We start from the raw sequence: 18,361 nt of genomic DNA on the forward strand, positions 1-18,361 counted from the left end.
TACGGACGAGGTAGTGGAGTCTGTTTTGCCTTTGTAGTGTTTATGTTGATTACACAAAAGCTACAATATCAGCACAGGATATATGTTATATGAAGTTATGGCATTTCAAAAAAATCCTAGAATGAATGGACTTCTATGGGAGTTAGCAGAGAGGTGGTCCCTCCAGCCTACGTCGATTCTTCTACTTCCGGGAATTCGCCTGCCCCCTTGGCCCATAGACATGATCTTGCTCCGCCTTAACAATCTTTGATTAGAATGGGCCGTCTGCAAAGGGCTAAGCAAGACATAATACAGCCACTAGAGTGCAGCACATAGACAGTAAAAGCTCATAGCAATCTCTTACCTCATATCCGTGCGACGCATGTGGCTGATGCTGATGGTTTGAAGCCGAGACATGTGTAACATTGTGATCCTGGTAAAGAAATTACACGTTAGTTTTTTTGCTGCCGTAGTAACTTTTCTTGCAATGTTTTACAATGACATATAAGGGATACGGTATAAGACAGATTCCGACTCTAGTATTTGACATATTGCTGATGTTTTGTAGCTAAGATAGCGACTATGCTAACCTAGATTACTTGTCAATGGTACTTGCAAACATGACACAACACAGAGCTTTTTGACGTGTATCTAATGTGTACTTGGTGTCCTTAAATAGAGGACAAGTCACCGGAGCAAGTGTGATGACCTAATAAGTAGGGTAGTCATTAGACTTAAAACTATATAGTTCTATATATACAGTCTATGGTGTAGACACAATATTGTCCTGTACTGACATGGATCGATCTTACTGTAATTGGCCCAAGTTGAGACTTATTTAGGCCTATACTTTTAGTTTTCATGTTAGCTGATTCCTGGAAGATGACAAGGCACCTTACATTCTACTGCGTCTGGAACCTGCAACTCTGTCCGAGAAGTAACCACTTCTAGAAGAACATCTTCTCCCTAAAAGCAGTGAGATGGCTCGGCCACTGTTTGGAGGAGCCTTGTCAGCCACTTTCCCGCCCAGTGCTCAAGATATCAGGTAAGTGTAGCATTATTATATGGTTTTGTGTTACCTCTGCTGACAGATCAGATCACATTTCTTGTAAATTGAAATCCAATACTCATGACAGTCACATTACTATGGTTAATGATCCTGTTTTTTGCTGATATGACTCCTGTTGATCTGTTTGAGAGCAGTGAGCTACGGGAGATCCCAGACAACCAGGAGGTGTTTGCTCATCGGGACACTGACCAGAGCATCATAGTTGAACTGCTGGAGTACCAGAGCCAAGTGGAAAATGAAGATGCAGCAAAGTAATTATTAAAACAAACTATAAAGAATCATTGTTTAGGGGTGATAAGTGACCTAAGCTATTCAAAAATTTGAAATGATCTTTACAGCAAGTTAGGTATATTTCACATCAGTACAAAAGGTTTTGGTTTGTCACCCCAAAACTTCAAAAACAGGATGATTCTCCAAGGTTATTATGTGCTAAGGGATAATGGACGACACGGTGGTCTGTTCACAGAAGTTAATGCACGGTCGAGGTTGTAAAACGGCCCCGACGCGAAGCCATTATCCCGCTTATTCCACTGTTGCCACTTGCGTTGTGTTCATTTCCTGTTACAATTTAAACGTTTTAATCGCTAAAACTGTCTTGTTTGTAGAACTAATTTCTTCCGACACATATCAACTAATTTCTCAACTCACAAGACAAACTGCCGTTACTAGTTCTAAATGGATGGTTGCTACGGCCAAAGGCCAGTCGTTAGTTCTATCTCTCCCGTTGTCAAGCGGGCGTATCCCAAGATTCTGATGAACTTTAGCTTTGAAACATCGCTTTTACTTAGCCTGCTGTCATCCATCTAGCTAAAAGCCACCTCCGTCATATGCTACAATGTTGCAATGTTCTGAACGTCTGCATTTTACATCTCGGATGCAACGTGACAGTTCACAACGAGTTCGGCGAATTAATATACAAGTGTGATACGGCCAAAAAATTGGATCTACTTCATAGGTGTGCATATAACATACGGTTAATGGTCGTTCTAAATTACGTAGGACAATGGGAAATTCAACCAAGCAGTGGAATAAATTATGTTTACTCTTATGTTTAAGACTACCAAGAGGGTTCATAATTCTATTACTATACATTCATGATGCAGATAATGTTTGAATTAAAAGCCAATGAAAAGTTATTTAGATAGATAGATACTTTATTGATCCCCAGGGGGAAATTCAAGGTCCCAGTAGCTTAGACGTCTCACACAACATACACTTACAACATAAACAGTATGATAAAATAACTTAATCCACCTAAATAATATGGATAGTAAAAGATACTAAATCAAAAATCCACATGAATGTACTAAGGGATGTATAGCATGAGACACTTGCAGTGACTGACCCTGTGATTCAGTATGCATGTAAGGTGCTCTATGAGAGTATGTGCGCCATGGTGGTAGTGCAAATAAGTTCAACAGTGCAAGGATAGAGTCTAGAGACCAGCATTACATATGGCCAATATAAGAGAGTAATGTAGAAACTATAGCAGTGCAAGGATAGCAGTGCATATGGGATAAAGTTTAGTAGAAAGTATGAGAGACAAAAATCAACAGTCAATATTAGAGGTTTGAAGTAATAGGGTTACAGCCATTGGTCAAGTATGAAGTTAGGCCTCAGTCTAGGCTGGGGGAAGGAGGGAGGGGTTGTCCATATGGGCTAATCTAGCCAGTAAACAACGCAAGCAGCAAACAGTGGGCCAGTGGACAGTCAGTACACACACATTGTTATAGGTGGTAGTGGAAGTGGTGGAGAGAATGGAGAGGCAGACAGACTATGCAGAGAAGTCTATCGCTCCTCTTCCCTTGAAGCATTGTAGAGTTGTATGGCCCTTTGAACAAATGACTTCTTCAGTTTGTCAGTTGTGCATGGCAGTGTGCGTAGTCTTGAGCTGATCATGCTCTTCTGCTTTGTGATAGTGCCGTGAAGTGGATCACAGTCATTGTCCAAAATGTTGATTAGTTTGTTGAGGGTACTTTTATCTGATATTGAAGTTATGCGCCCACGACAGACCCAGCTTTCCTTACCAGCCTGTCCAGTCGCCCAGCATCCCTCTTCTTAGTGGTTCCTTCCCAGCATACTACAGCATAGAAGAGGATGCTGGCAACAACAGACTGGTAAAACATTCAGAGGAGCTTGCTGTAGACATTAAAGGACCGCAGCCTCCTCTGGAAGTACAGCCAGCTCTGCCCTTCAGTGTTTCCCACAGAATTGAATTCTATTTGTGGTGGTAGGTTTGCAGAATTAACTCGAATGCAACAGTTTTTAACAAATTAGTGCAGCGCGGTTATGATTCTAACCAGATTCAAGCACAATTTAGTACAACCTGGAAAATCATTGTGTGGTGGTCAATGTTGATATTGTGGCGGGCCGCCACAAATAAGTCAATGTATGGGAAACACTGCCCTTTCTTGTAGAGTGCTTCAGTGTTGGCTGACCAGTCCAGTTTATTGTCCAGGTGTATCCTCAAATACTCGTAAGTGTTTACCACCTCCACATTGACCCCCTTAATGGAGACTGGCAGCAGAACGGGCTTAGACCTACGGAAATCCACCACCTCCTCTTTGGTCTTAGCAGTGTTGAGTTGTAGGTAATTGAGTTTTCACCATTGCACAAAGTCCTCCACCAGGCTCCTGTTCTCCTCCTCCTGCCTATCCCTGATACACCCCACCATTGCAGTATCGCCCGAAGATGTCTGCATGTGGCATGGCTGCTGTTTTGTAGCAGAAGTAAGACAGGTACAGTGTGAACAGGACTGGAGAGAGCACAGTTCCATGTGAAGCTCCGGTGCTGCTGATCACAGTGTCAGAGAGGCTCACTTGGGTGTGGCTTCTTTGGGATGGGGATGACTGTCTTAAACAGGGTTGGGACTTTCTGAGACGGAGACTCAGGTGGAAGATGTGCTTCAGTGGCTCCCCAGTTCAGCGCAGCACAGACCCTGAGCAGCTATGGACACCGTCTGTCAGGGCCTATTTTCTTTGCATTTGTACTGTGTTGGTAATTTTAATGTCGATGCAATGCTCTTACACACTAGATTACATTGCTGCTTCAATCCGGTCACTAATTCATGCATTGCACGGTCTTGCTGTGTGTGCAATACAATGTAACGATTTGTTTTCCAGCCGGTTTGCTAAAGAGGCTACATAAAACAATAACAATGACTAGCCTGCTAATGCCCCTCGTGGCTCGACAGAAACGTGACAGCACTTGTTGAAATTGAAATAGGCGAAATTGAGTTACTAAAAAAAGTTTTTATTATTAATTCACATTGACCATACCCAACAAGGGAGAATGAGGGACGTGTTCTAGACAAATGTCCAGCACTTAGAGACAGCTGCTGCCCTGGTGGCATCCATGTTCTTCCCAAAAAGACTACAAACCCCAGGGTTTGCGCTAGCAACTCATTCGTTCATGGGCGTACGAGACTAATAGAACGGGGCATTATGGGTCTTTCCATTTGTCTTTTTAAGTCGTTTTCCGAGCTGTTTTTGGTTCAAACTTGCAAAGGAAACGCTCAGGGAACGCCCTCTGAAGTTCAAACACGACTCGTCAACTTGATCGAACGCAGAGTACAATGAGTTTGAATTTCCAAGATGGCTGCGCCCATTAATAGTAAATGCGAGCCTTATATGTACTGTTTATTAGCAGTTCTGTTGCATTTGTGGCACATTAAATCAGTCGTAGAAACAACAGTGTCCAACCTCTATCTGTCGCCATGATGCTATGACGTTTGTTTGGGTAAAACACTGTGCAATGCTTCGTTACAAACTGCTAACAATAGCCAAATGCTAACGCGTGGTAGCACAGCTGATTGACAAACAGAACACAAACAGCTCGTATGACATGACGTCACTGACGAGCTCCGAGTTTGCAAACACAAATCGAATGGAGCATGAGTCACCTTGTGGGGGAGGGGTGCATCAGCCTTTGATGGTGGGGGTGAGTGTTGCACTGAGAGTGAGGGGGGGAGTTAGCAAAGGGGGGTGGACAGACCACTGCCGCTGGGGCTGGGCAGTTGAACCTGTTGTAGAGATGATACAACTGGTTCGCCTTGTCCAGATCTCCCTCCACAGAGCTCCACAGAATTCATTACAATGAAGTGTCAGTACATTAATGAACACATGAAGAATATAAATGAGAACATAAACATAAAAGCCATTCTACTGCTCTTCATTTTATTCTTACTGTTCTTGTTTTCTTTATTTTTTTTATTCTTATGTTAAGTGAGTGTTGTACTTGTTAAATTCCTTGTTTGTTTTAAGCAAACCTGGCCAATACGCCAGGTTGTTGGGCAGCCGTGGCCCACTGGTTAGCACTCTGGACCTGTAACCGGAGGGTTGCCGGTTCGAGCCCCGACCAGTGGGCCGCGGCTGAAGTGCCCTTGAGCAAGGCACCTAACTCCTCACTGCTCCCCGAGCGCCGCCGTTGTAGCAGGCAGCTCACTGCGCCGGGATTAGTGTGTGCTTCACCTCACTGTGTGTTCACTGTGTGCTGTTTTTAGTTTCACTAATTCAACAATTGGGTTAAATGCAGAGACCAAATTTCCCTCACGGGATCAAAAAAGTATATATACTTATACTATACAATAAAGCTGATTCTGATGAGACTGTTTCTTTGATACCCCAGGTATCACTTTGAAGATGTGGCGGGAAGCAACAAAGCCTCTGAGCCAGGGACCTGTGAGGTGCGGTCGGTCCAGGCCATCCCCAAAGCAGAGCTGTCGCTGCAGCAGTGCGCTTCCGCCTGGCTCCTGACGGGGGGGCAGCTTGTCTCGAAATTCAACGAGGAAGTGAGTTAGGCTGCAGAGTGCAGACTGTAATGTCTTTTCCCAGTGAAATTGATTGTTAACGGGTGTAGAGCTGTTGTTTGAAGTACTGGAACTGACAAGGGAGTTATTTTGTAAAATGCTATAACAGCAAACAATATGCTGGCATAGCTTTTGCACATCCATGATTGATTTTTGACACTTAAGGTAAAGTCTTTCTGACTTTGTAAAGATTCTGACAAAAGACTGTTGATATTTGGGCTCCAGTATAATTGCACCCCTCTTTTCTGCGCTCCTGAAGCAGCATATTGACTGTCGGCAGTAGTATATTCCTCAGTTCCAGCCACTTTGTAGCAAGGAGGGTGCAGGAACACCTTTTTGAGTTTTGAATGCATACACACAGACTGGATCGCTAGGTGGAACAATCAGCTAAAATTTAAAAAGATTTGTGCAAAATATGTTTAACGATAAAAATAAATCTGTTGTAACTTTAACCTGGCTATAATAATAACAGGACTGTAAAATGCAATCATTTAAAAGCCAGTATCAACCCAGAATATCTGTATCACAGACAGTTTGAACTACTTGAACTTGAACTACTGGAAGTTTGAACTACCACAACTGAACCAATTCACCGAAATATTTGTACAGTGGAATGCTTAATTACAAAACAATCTGATTGAAAATGGTGCATAAGACAATTGAAGCACTTTCTCTTTGAGGCCTGCCTGTTATCTGATTGACCTTGTGTGACCATCTTTAGGCGAAAAACACAGTGAATATCCACATGTGCCTCTTTCGGCTTCCTCAGTTCTCCACAGATGTCCTTGTAACCTTCAATGATCCAGTTATCATCAAGTGAGTGTCTTTCATGTTCTCATTCATTATTTATGTCACAGTCAGTGAGTTGTTGTAGAGGTGAGCCCTCACAACTATCTATCTGTGAGGGCCATCCAATATAGAATAGGCATAGGAGTAGACCGTCTACAAGTGTCAAATGAGGGAATTTAAACTTAATTATCATATCATATCATGGGAAGGAACTTACAGCATCGGTGTCCTCTGAGGAAGACATAGTAGTGTTGAAACATTTCAGTGTTTGCACTGAAATAAAAGACTGCAAGCGATCAGTGTGCTCCAGCTCCCTCTCTTTATCTTAAAGTCTGCTGTCCTACTGAGAAGCACCTGGTCAAAGTACAGTGCATACGGAAAGTTCCTAGCGCTTCACTTTTTCCACATTTCGTTATATTTCAGACTCATCTTAAAATGTATTTATTTATTCACTTGCCATTGAGCTCTGGTGCATCCTACTTCTATCAATGATCTTTGAGATGCTTCAACAACTTGATTGGAGTCCACCTGTGCCTAAATCAATTCACTGGACATAATTAGGAGAGGCACACATCTCCTTTATATAAGGTCTCACAGTTGGTGTATGTCAGAGTGAAAACCAGGCGAAGCTGCTTAGGCACCGATTGTGTTTCTACGTATTCCTATTATTACGCTTCCATGGGAGTCTATTGCAGCTAGGGCTGCAGCTATCGATTCTTTTTGTAATCGATTAATCTAGCACTTTATCGATCGATTAATCGGGTATTTTTTTTTTTTTTTGCATTTTGAATAATCGCACCTGTTAAAGTCTCGTGAGGATGAAAAAGTATGAAACACACTTTTGTCCTCTGCCTTCGAGTGGATACTGTTATCTCCCGTAAGTGAAGGCGGCACACTTAGATTTTTGCTACCCAGAGCTAACTTGCAATGCAATTGTTAGCTTCAATTAACAACCGGATCTCCTTATATGGGCAAAGATGGCCGTTTTGGATCTTTTTTGTAGGCAAACTTCTCAGAATGTACAGAGCCCGTTTACGGAGAGCCGGATCACTCCTTATTGAGTTGAATGAACGAGTACTTGCGTCCTTTCGATTTCTTACAGGTTAGGTCGTTGTTGCCCACAACACACTAGCTTTCTGCTAATGAATGAAGTCATTGACACTTTTGAAAGGCTTTTTAGAACAAATAAGTGATTCAAAAAATATAATACTCAGCGGTCTGTATTTTCTCTGCACCCTTCAAATTTCTGGGCAAAAAATTATATCCAGAGAAAAGTGGATTTGAGGGGTACAGCTCCATAGACCTCCATTCATTCTGCACTTATTCGTGAGCGCCCTCACGTGGAACCAGAAGAGGAACTGCAACCAGTTCATAAACCGGAAGTTTCCCGAGAGTGGAGGTTCTCCCCTTATTAGACATTCTCTGGAATGTATCACGCGCTAGTGGTGTGCTTCCTGAACAACGGTCCATGTGGAACAATCGGATCCCTGCGCGTATAGTGCGCGTCATAGGAATTTAACGAGGCTTCGAGGGCGGCAGAGGCACTCGATGAATCGTTTCAGCCCTATTCACCTTATTCAGCCCCGCCCATTTTTTTAAAATTCCACGTTGCCTTTAAACTTCCGGTCGGCTAGCTACGTCTAGTTAGCTTCATTGGGATAACACGGCAGAAGAGGATAGAGAGACATCTGCAAAAGCAAGTTTTGCAGCGTTCTGGACTTTGCAACAGAGACGCTAAAGGAACTCGGACTACTCCGGCCTGCAACAACACCGGACTCGCCTGCTACTCCTCCCCCGGAAAGAAAGCGTCGGAAGCGGTGTGCGAGGAAGCAGAAGAGGGGCAAGCGCGGAGGCGTCCGGGCCAGGCTAGCGGCCAGCCCAACTCGCCCAGCCATACCATCCATTCTCCTGGCAAATGTACGATCACTGGACAACAAAATGGATCACATACGACTGCTGAGATCAACGAACCGGACAGTAAGTAACTGCTGTGTGCTCGTCTTCACTGAGACTTGGTTAAATGACAACATTCCGGACTCTGCTGTACAACTGGAGCAGTTAGCATGCTATCGAGCAGACAGGGCCATTGTAAAGGGAGGTAAATCACGAGGAGGAGGAATCTGTGTTTACATCCGTGACGAATGGTGCCGGGACACTGTAGTAGTATGCAAACACTGCTCACCACTGGCAGAGTTTATGATCATAAAGTGCCGTCCTTTTTACCTGCCAAGGGAAATTACTGCGATTCTGCTAGTCGCAGTATACATCCCGCCTACCAACAACAACAGCGATAAGAACGCGGCTCTTAGTGAACTGTACCAGGCTGTCAGTGAACAACAGACGGCACACCCAGATGGTTTCACCATCTTCACTGGAGATTTTAACCATGCTGATCTCAAAACTGTACTTCCAAAGCTACACCAGCATGTTGATTTTCCAACAAGAGGAGATAACATCCTGGACCTGGTCTACACTACACACAAAGGAGCATACAAAGCCACCCCCCTCCCCCACATTGGACTTTCAGACCATATCACTGTTATGCTAATGCCCGCATACAGACAAAGGGTAACAGCGAACAAACCGGTTCGTAAGCAGGTAAAAGTGTGGCCTGAGGGAGCCTCCGATGCTCTTCAAGACTGCTTTGACACAACAGACTGGGAAATGTTTAAGCAGGCAGCCACTTACAACAACCGGACAGACATAGAGGAGTATACAGACACTAACCTCTTACATCACCAAGTGCATCGATGATGTGACCCACACAAAAGACATCATCACTCGGGCTAACTGGAAGCCATGGCTGACAGGGGATGTCCTCAGGCTGCTGAGGGCCAGAGACAAAGCCTACAGAGCTGGGGATGAAGCTGGCATGAAAACAGCGAGAGCCAACCTGTCCCGTGGCATCAAGGAAGCAAAAAAGGAATACACTCACAAGATAACCACCCACTTCAAAGACAGCAGGAACGCACAAAGCCTATGGCAGGGCATTCAGGCCCTCACGGACTACAAGCCCGCGCCACAGAGCTGTGAGAACATCCCTCTGCTCAACAACCTGAACCGCTTCTTTGCTCGCTTTGAAGCACAAAACAGCACCTGCCCACAGAAGACCCATCCCCCTCTACATGAGCAGACCCTGTGCCTCTCTGCCGACAGCGTGAAGAGGACACTTGCTGCTATCAACACCTGTAAGGCAACAGGTCCAGACAACATCCCAGGTCGTGCGCTGAAGGACTGCGCAGGGGAGCTTAAGGATGTCTTCACAGACATCTTTAACACTTCCCTGAAGCAAGCCATCGTCCCATCATGTTTCAAAGCTGCCACCATCATACCTGTGCCGAAGAAAACTGCTCCATCCTGCTTCAATGACTACCGCCCTGTAGCACTGACACCCATCATCATGAAGTGCTTTGAGCGGCTTGTCATGTCACATATCAAAGCCATTCTCCCCCCCACCCTGGACCCCTTCCAGTTTGCATACCGAACCAAGCGGTCTACAGAGGATGCAATCTGCTCTGCCCTCCACCCAGCCCTCACCCACCTGGAAAAAAGAGACTCATATGTGAGATTGCTGTTTATAGACTTCAGTTCTGCATTCAACACCATAATACCACAACAACTCCTCTGCAAACTTGACAAACTGGGAGTCAGTACCTACCTCTGCAACTGGCTACTGGACTTCCTCTGTCAGAGGCCCCAAGTAGTACGTGTTGGCAACAATACCTCAAGCAGCATCACACTGAGCACAGGGGCCCCCCAAGGCTGCGTGCTCAGTCCGCTGCTCTTCACCCTGCTGACGCATGACTGCACTGCAACCTACAGCAACAATCACATAGTGAAATTTGCTGACGACACAACTCTGGTGGGTCTCATCACCAAGGGCGACGAGACTCAATACAGGTTGGAGGTCGACCATCTGACCACGTGGTGCAGGGACAACAACCTCCTGCTGAACGTCAGCAAGACCAAAGAGATTGTTGTTGACTTCCGGAGAGGTCACACCCAACACCTGCCACTGACCATCAACGGTGCTTTGGTGGAGAGAGCGAGCAGCACCAAATTCCTGGGGGTGCACATCAGTGAAGACCTCTCCTGGACCACCAACACTGCATCACTGGCGAAGAGAGCTCAGCGCCGCCTGTACTTCCTGCGGAAACTCAGGCGAGCAAGTGCTCCACCAGCCATCATGACCACATTCTACCGAGGCACCATTGAGAGCATCCTCTCCAGCTGTATCGCTGTGTGGGGCGGAAGCTGCACTGAATACAACAGGAAAGCCCTGCAGCGCATAGTGAACACAGCTGGAAGGATTATTGGTGCTTCACTCCCCTCCCTGAAGGACATTTACACCACCCACCTCACCCGCAAGGCGACCAAAATTGTGAGTGATGCAAGTCACCCCGCTCACAATCTGTTTGATCTACTGCCCTCTGGGAAGAGGTACAGAAGCCTGCGCTCCCGCACTACCAGACTCACCAACAGCTTCATACACCAAGCTGTAAGGATACTGAACTCTCTCCCTCCTCTCCCCCCTCTCCCCCCTCCACCCTCAGCTACATAACATCCTGGACATTGGACCCAAAATGGCCGCCTGCACTACTCCACTTGCACACTTGTACACTTTACAACTTGGTGTTGTTGTCCTGAAAACACAACACTTCTGCTGCTCTTACATAACTTGCACCACTATGCCACTTTCTTTCTTACTTAGGTCAAACAGAACTACCCAAGCCTTTTATTGGCCTGACTTTGCACTAGCATTTTATTGACTGTCTATGCACAATTTCAACCAAATTTTGCTGCTCTTATTTTTTCATTATTATTATATGTGCCCTCTTATTTACTTATTTACTTACTTTTTTGTTTACTTGAATGTTATGTTTGTCTGTGGACCTAAATTGGTAAAATATGTCTTGTCTTCACCGTGGGATAGTGAGAAACGTAATTTCGATCTCTTTGTATGTCTGGAACATGTGAAGAAATTGACAATAAAGCTGACTTTGACTTTGACTTTGACTTTGAGAGGCTAACTTACAGAACAGCCACTCCAAAGTCAGTTTTTTCCTAACTTCAGATAGGAAAGCGGTATAACAGAAATGTCTTAAGTCACCAAAATCCTAAATAAACGTTCCTAACTTTAGGATGACCCATAATATATGATGCCAGTCATCTCGATAGAGCTCTGCTATCTCAATGTATCGCAATGGATGTACTGCTCAATCGGAAGTTCGGAGACAATGTGGGCAAAGCTAGCGCCCCCATGTTTGCGCGTGGAATAAGGTGAATTGGCAGCCCATAGAACCGTCTGGTAAAAAGTTGTGAAATTTGGTACACTGATTGGGGACAGTCCCATGATTAATTTCACCAAGCTTCATGTCGGCACCTCGAGCCCTCTAGAGCCACCAACAGGACAAAGTTGGACGTACGTTCACACACGTAACTTTTGACCCGTTGGCTCAATTTTCAGAAATGAGGTATCGTTGGAATCCTTGGACGAAGATGAGTTCAACGAGTTCTATGACATCAATTTCCGCCATAATGGATTTTCCGCCATATTGGATTTTAGTGAAGGTGAAACTAAAGCTTCACAGGTCACACATTTTGTCCGATAGTCACCTAACTTGACACACATGATCTTCAGACCAAGCTGCAAAAAAATTATCAGCTACATTCTTTATTACAAAACACTCCAAACACTTGCTTTTTTGTGGGGTGTTGGAGTTTTCTGTGTAGATTGATGAGAACAAAAAAAAATATAATCCATTTTAAGATTGAAACATAACGAAATGTGGCAAAAGTGAAGCGCTGTGAATACTTTCCGTATACACTGTAGATCATATATATTATATTATTTCCTCCTCCTGGCTGAACTCAGTGTGTGTGTATGTGTGTTTGTGTTTGCCCTCAGCCCTCTCAGCAGCAGTAAAGGTGCCAGTGGAGTGGCTGGGCCGGCTGCAGAGCCCTGGACAGTGCAGGACTTCCAGTGTGTGATGACGTCCTTACAGCTGCTCGACCCTGGAGTATTTGGATAGCTTATCGGGCTGGACGCAAAGCCAAATGTTATGTAAAGACTTTTAGGTGTTACTGTGAAGTGGATGTCCTATCAAAGATTGATCTAGAATTAGGGAAAATTAAACAAAGGATGACTGAGGTGTTATTCAAATATATTTAGTTTCCTGAAGAATTTTATATTCAACAGTGACACTGTGTGTCAGTTTGAGACAGATTAATTAATGAACACTATTAAAAGTGTTGCATAGTTCCTTCTTCCGTCTGCCTGGTTAAAGAATGCAAGTCAATGACATTCACACAGGGGTGTTTTCTAACTTACACAAGTTTGTCCACAATAAACGGCACTGTACCTTGTGACTGACTGGTCAGCCTCATAACTTATGGGTAGTGTGCAGTTGACTTCTGACCAAAAGCTAGAAGCAGTTGAAGTGCAAAGGGGCTTGCGTTTCATATGATAATGTGTCACAGTTTGACATTGACTAAATTTACATTTATAATTTGTAAGTTAGATGATGTTCTGTTCATCTTTTAGTTAGTAGTTAATAACATGTTTGAAAACATTTGATTGTAAAATTAAAAAAAAAATACTTGTTTGTTTCGTGTTTTAATTACATTAGGGAAACGGCTTATCGCTTACCCATGAAATGTACCTGAGGAGAATGTGTGCTCATACTGGTTGAAGTGTTGGCCGAATTACTTAAATGGTTTGTTAAACATTACCTGACATTTAAACGTGGAAGTAATTAAGAGCGTCCCCGTAAAACCTTTTCCTTGCCTTTCTTACATGCTTCTTACCACCCTAGACTCATATTCCCATGGGTGTTTCTCTTGAATTGTTTGTGAGTCTGGTAAACATATCAAGTGTGACGGAACATTATTCTTTTCCGGTTGTCATAGAAACCAGGCTCTTTTCATTCATTGTAATGCAACAAGGCCACAGCGTCTATGTAATGTTTAACTGAGACACTTGGGCAGAGGATGTTTCAGTACTCCTAACTTTGTTTTCCCTTAACATCTGTGAATAGTGAATAGACCAAGTATTTTATTTTAACACAATTTATTGTTGATTCATTTCGGTCAGTTTCAAATACCAGTTCAATTAATGCCAATATATCTGCTGTATTTGCAGATTTACAATATCTGTATCAGTACATTTCCTATATCAAGCATCACAAAAAAGCGCTATACTCTGTATCAAAAGTTATTCTAAAGTAAGGCAAAGGGTTTATGTTTTCTTTCAGCACAATCCACTTGTCATCTTCAAACCACTGACATGCAAATGATCTCTTAAGGACAAGGACAAAGCAAGTGTCATTAGAAACAACACTATACTGTCAACATTGACTATTGTTTCTCAGTCTTACCAATGTAAGACCAGTTTGTCTTTCATTTAAGTTGGGAATGAATATGAAGCGGGCCCCTGCACTGCATCACACCAAAACCAAACGAATGCCGGTATGAGAAGAACCACGACCATTATGTGAGCAATCCTCCCATATGTTTTGGTTGCACTACTAGCTTCCGAAATGGCAAACCTTCGCACTGGTTTTCTAATCTTGAGTCCCATCAACAATCTTTGTAAGAATGACTGTGGAATGTCTAACCAGAGTCATAAGTCAGTAATATTGAGTAACAGTTTGTTCATAAAGACATTACATCACACCCCTTCCTCTTTCCTTTGCCTCTACTGTATTCAGAAATGTTATTTGCTTACTGTTCCAGTTACATCATGGAATTTAAAAATATTTATACCTTTAAAATATAATACATTTTAAAAACTAAAACTTGTGAAACTATTTGGTATCCCATTGCAAGATAGCATATTTAACGTACACATTCTATTAGGTGCTTAAACATTTTAAGCAAAATTATTCATTATTTCCCGTTAGTAATCTGAGAAGATGTAACTTGCTATATATGCATTATGGCCTTGTTGTATGCCTAAAGGACATGCTGTCCCTTTGCATATCAGAAGGTCTATTTAAAAAAACTCTCCTCATACCACATACTTCCATTCTCCTGTGGCATACTGTATACACTGGCCTCCTCTTTTAAGTAACTAGCATTGCATCCATTGCAAATGAGACATCTGTTTACCTGAGGGCTTTGTGTGTGAGTAGTTTTGTCCTATCAGGAGTGATCTCTACACTCTCCCTTCCTCCCTCACTTGCTTGCTCGCTCACTCCCATACACACTCACACATTTCCCCTTAAGGTACTAACTGTGTTTCTGGTAAACCTTTCGCAGCTCATTCCAGAAGACCAAAGAAAGGATGGTGTGTGGACCGAGGCGGAAGTATGAAGCGCCCAGGCCCTTGTAGAGGCCTGTAACTCCCTCCTTCTTCAGTGTTTTGGAGAAGCAGTCGCTGAAGCCCCGGTAAAGTTCGCCCTGTGGATGAGAAGTGCCAGACGCTCATGTCATGAATTCCACACGCAATTCACACATAGGAGGTGAGCTTGTGTAACTTGTGTAGTGTTTTCAACGACCATCAGGGTTCCCACGGGTCATGGAATTTCTGGAATATCATGGAATTTTGGAAAGTCTATTCCAGACATGGAAAGTCAGGGAATTTGATCATTTTTGGGACAAAGTCATGGAATATCAGGGAATTTTGTTGTAGCAGTTTAAAATGTACTTGCCGAAAATAATACATTAATTCAAATATTTCCAGGCAGAATTGGAGTATATCTGGTTATTCGCTTTACTGCTTGCTTGAGTAGCCCAAATTTATTTATTCAATGCGCATTTATTCATCTCCTGCTCTAAAGAAGTAAAAGATGGAACGCTACGCGGCTGCTCTGAACTCATTGGTTGGTATATTGTACAATTAAAGCGATGGTTCGGAGTAATTTCACCCTAGGGTCCTTTGCACCATGACCCGAGCCAAACACCCTCCCAGAACCTTTTTTCCCTTGGTCGAGTAGAGCTGTCAGAAACTAATGACGTTCTGCAGTCTTAATGGAACCAACTAGCCTGGCTAGCGCCACCACTTCTCAATGAGACGTGGTCTGGGAACCAAACGTTCATTTTCTCGTATTTGAAAAAAATACCCAGATCCGTTTATTGGGTGCCACGGATGTCTATCAAATGTGTCTGTGCATAGCTCATCATCATCTTGCTTTCCCCCCTGTTCTGTGATTGGTTCCCTATCTGAGGCAAAAATTAGGGCGGTAGTTTCCAGGCTGCCTTAGCAGCGTGAATCAAATCGCGCGCAAGGCAGCATGGGAACACCCAGGCTAGGAACCAACTTTTATCTCGTAAATTACCCTCGTAAAAAAGCCTGTAAAAGTCCTGGCGGGAAGCGATTACATCAAAGTTTTTTGGTATATCCAGTTTTTATTTTTTTTTTTCCCGAAGTGTTTACAACTTAGTGTTAACTAATAATTGTTGCAAACTGGACAACGAACAAAATATTAGTGCATTCCTGGATCTACATCCTTATGCATCCTTCTGCCAGGACTTTTACGGGCTTTTCCCAAATCACGGAAGAAACGTCGATGCAACGGTATAGTAGCAGATAATCAGGCAAGTGTTATTTAAATAAACTCCTTAAAACTCCTGGTGCACTTGTACTACTGTAGAAGTTTCGTACCATTCAGGGCATTATTAGTGGGGTAATTTACGAGATAAAAGTTGGTTCCATTACGACTGCAGAACGTCATCAGTTTCTGACAGCGCTACTCGACCAGGGTTCGACCAAGGGAAAAAAGGTTCTGGGAGGGTGTTTGGCTCGGGTCATGGTGCAAAGGACCCTAGGGTGAAATTACTCCGAACCATCACTTTAATTATATAGTTAGTCATGGAAATTTTACATTTGCGATGGAAGTTTTTTTGTCAGGGAAAAGCCATGGAATTTTACATTTGACTTAGAGTGGAAACCCTGGACCATGTCTTCTTACCTTGCCGAGGTGGTCCACTGGCTGGTTGTAGAGTCGTGTGCTGACCACATCAAATGGAGTCATGGCCATCACCACCGCCACACTACTGACCATTCCAGCGGTTAAGCCTATCAGCCAGCTGCCTTCTGGAAACAGCTTAGAGTTAACAAGAGCACAGGTTTGAGTCTGGGAGACATTTAGCAAGTAAAATCAAAAGTCAAACATTCCTGAATAAGCCAGTATTCCTCTTATGTTGAAATAAGACCACTGAGGGTTTTTTTCTGTTCCTCATTTGCTGTAAGAGTGTTATGTAATGTGTGTATTCATATTGGAGTTTCCAGTGGAATTTCTCCATATCTACCTACACAACGTGTGCACTGATAGACATATGCAAATTCCAAGAACTAATCTATATTAAAATCTACTATAGCAGTCAATATTATTAATCTGGAATGCATGTAGAAATGTAACTATTCAACACCATATATAACAATGTATAATTCAACAGTGAAACTTTTAATATTATTCAATCTTATTTCCAGTTCATATTTAAGCTCTCTGTGGCTTCAGACCCAACCTGTAGATCTGTTACAAGCTCCTTGGAGGAGGAGAAAGTGGAGAGTTGGGCAGCTGAACCCACGCTGACCCTTGGAATAGCAGCACTGGAACCCCTCCACAATCCCATCATGCCATGCTTTTTGTGGATGGCCGCCAGTGCATGAAGCATCCCCTGACACAGTAGCAAGAACACTTGTAAATCTTGGGGTTCGAAATGAAGACTGAAACTGGAAATAATAATAAAAAATAAAAAAAAAACATACAAAATGGCAAACGTAATTAACCCACCCTATGTCTGTGCTGATGCCCAACGGCAATGGAGGACGTTGCCTGGCTCTGTAGATGTGTCTTGACCTAGACACGAGAACATGATCATCTCAGAACCATTAAACAGCGTATTGATGCAAATCGACTGAAGCAAGTGCATACAAAGGCACGCCTATTCATTTGGACCCCCAAATTCACTGTTGTAAGCATTCGCTTTCACTTTTCACTCTTGATTCTGGCTCATATTAACAATGTAATGTCGATTGCACCCGTCATTCTGTCAATCAAAACAGATTAGGTTATCACACTAACACGGGTAGTAATCCGTACTAGGAAACATACCCAGCTAAAGCGACATTTTGGACTTACCAGGTAAATCGGGCTGCCCATGTAGGCACCGACGACCCCAGCAATAGCCCCTGCCAATATGCTCTTCACCGCGCTGACCTTGCCGTCAGTTTGAATGTAACCGGCGGATTCGATGATGGCATATGAACCGAGACGCACCCCATTCATAAAGAACTGATAAATGAGTCCTGGTACCAAGCCTTTTTGTAATCCCGCAAGTCCATCGACTTTGCCAATTGTGTAGAAGGCATGAAACACATTTCGATAGTAGACCTGGTACGTTCCCCGGCTCTTCAGCTCTCCTTGAAGTTGCATCCGCGTCTTCACTACCTCGAGTGGGTTTGTAAATAAACAAGCCCCACAAGCAGCCATCCCACTCAAAACGAAATCCATGATTAACTATGTTGTTGTAGGGCGCTACAGTTGTCGACAGATGCTATTAATGAATTTAGCCGCGATGCTAACGTTACATTGTTTCAGTTGACTGATTTCACCACTGTCTTGTAAACGTCTGGGGGTGATACAAAAAAGCAAAGGTATTCAGCAAAAGTCCCGTATAAAGTCACTACATTGCATAACGGTAATATACAATTCAAAGCCTTGCTACGTCCCTTTACGCCATTCACGACAACGTGTAGGCATCATGCTCGTACA

The 18,361-nt window shown here is 43.5% G+C and overlaps 2 protein-coding genes across 4 annotated transcripts; one reads left to right on the forward strand and one right to left on the reverse strand.

The window, feature by feature from the left end:
• The first annotated feature begins 304 nt into the window (after window positions 1-304).
• rangrf (RAN guanine nucleotide release factor) lies at window positions 305-13,010 on the forward strand. 3 transcript variants are annotated; one of them, XM_042092374.1, is made up of 6 exons: window positions 305-415; window positions 836-1,024; window positions 1,183-1,299; window positions 5,675-5,837; window positions 6,577-6,671; window positions 12,553-13,010. In XM_042092374.1, the coding sequence occupies exons 2-6, from the start codon at window positions 960-962 to the stop codon at window positions 12,674-12,676; spliced, it is 564 nt and encodes a 187-aa protein (XP_041948308.1). In that variant the 5' UTR covers window positions 305-415; window positions 836-959; the 3' UTR covers window positions 12,677-13,010. The 3 variants fall into 3 exon arrangements, with proteins under 3 accessions (XP_041948308.1, XP_041948311.1, XP_041948309.1); XM_042092377.1 differs by having other exon boundaries at window positions 6,625-6,671; XM_042092375.1 differs by having other exon boundaries at window positions 339-430.
• A 686-nt stretch (window positions 13,011-13,696) lies between these two features.
• slc25a35 (solute carrier family 25 member 35) lies at window positions 13,697-18,360 on the reverse strand. The gene is made up of 5 exons (XM_042092373.1): window positions 17,729-18,360; window positions 17,381-17,446; window positions 17,112-17,264; window positions 16,556-16,690; window positions 13,697-15,044 (listed from the first exon to the last, which is right to left on the reverse strand). Exons 1-5 carry the CDS (start codon window positions 18,098-18,100, stop codon window positions 14,874-14,876), a joined length of 897 nt encoding a protein of 298 aa, XP_041948307.1. The 5' UTR covers window positions 18,101-18,360; the 3' UTR covers window positions 13,697-14,873.
• Window position 18,361: the final 1 nt, after the last annotated feature.

This window comes from Alosa sapidissima, chromosome 5, assembly GCF_018492685.1.
Source record: "Alosa sapidissima isolate fAloSap1 chromosome 5, fAloSap1.pri, whole genome shotgun sequence".
Lineage (NCBI taxonomy): Eukaryota > Metazoa > Chordata > Actinopteri > Clupeiformes > Clupeidae > Alosa > Alosa sapidissima.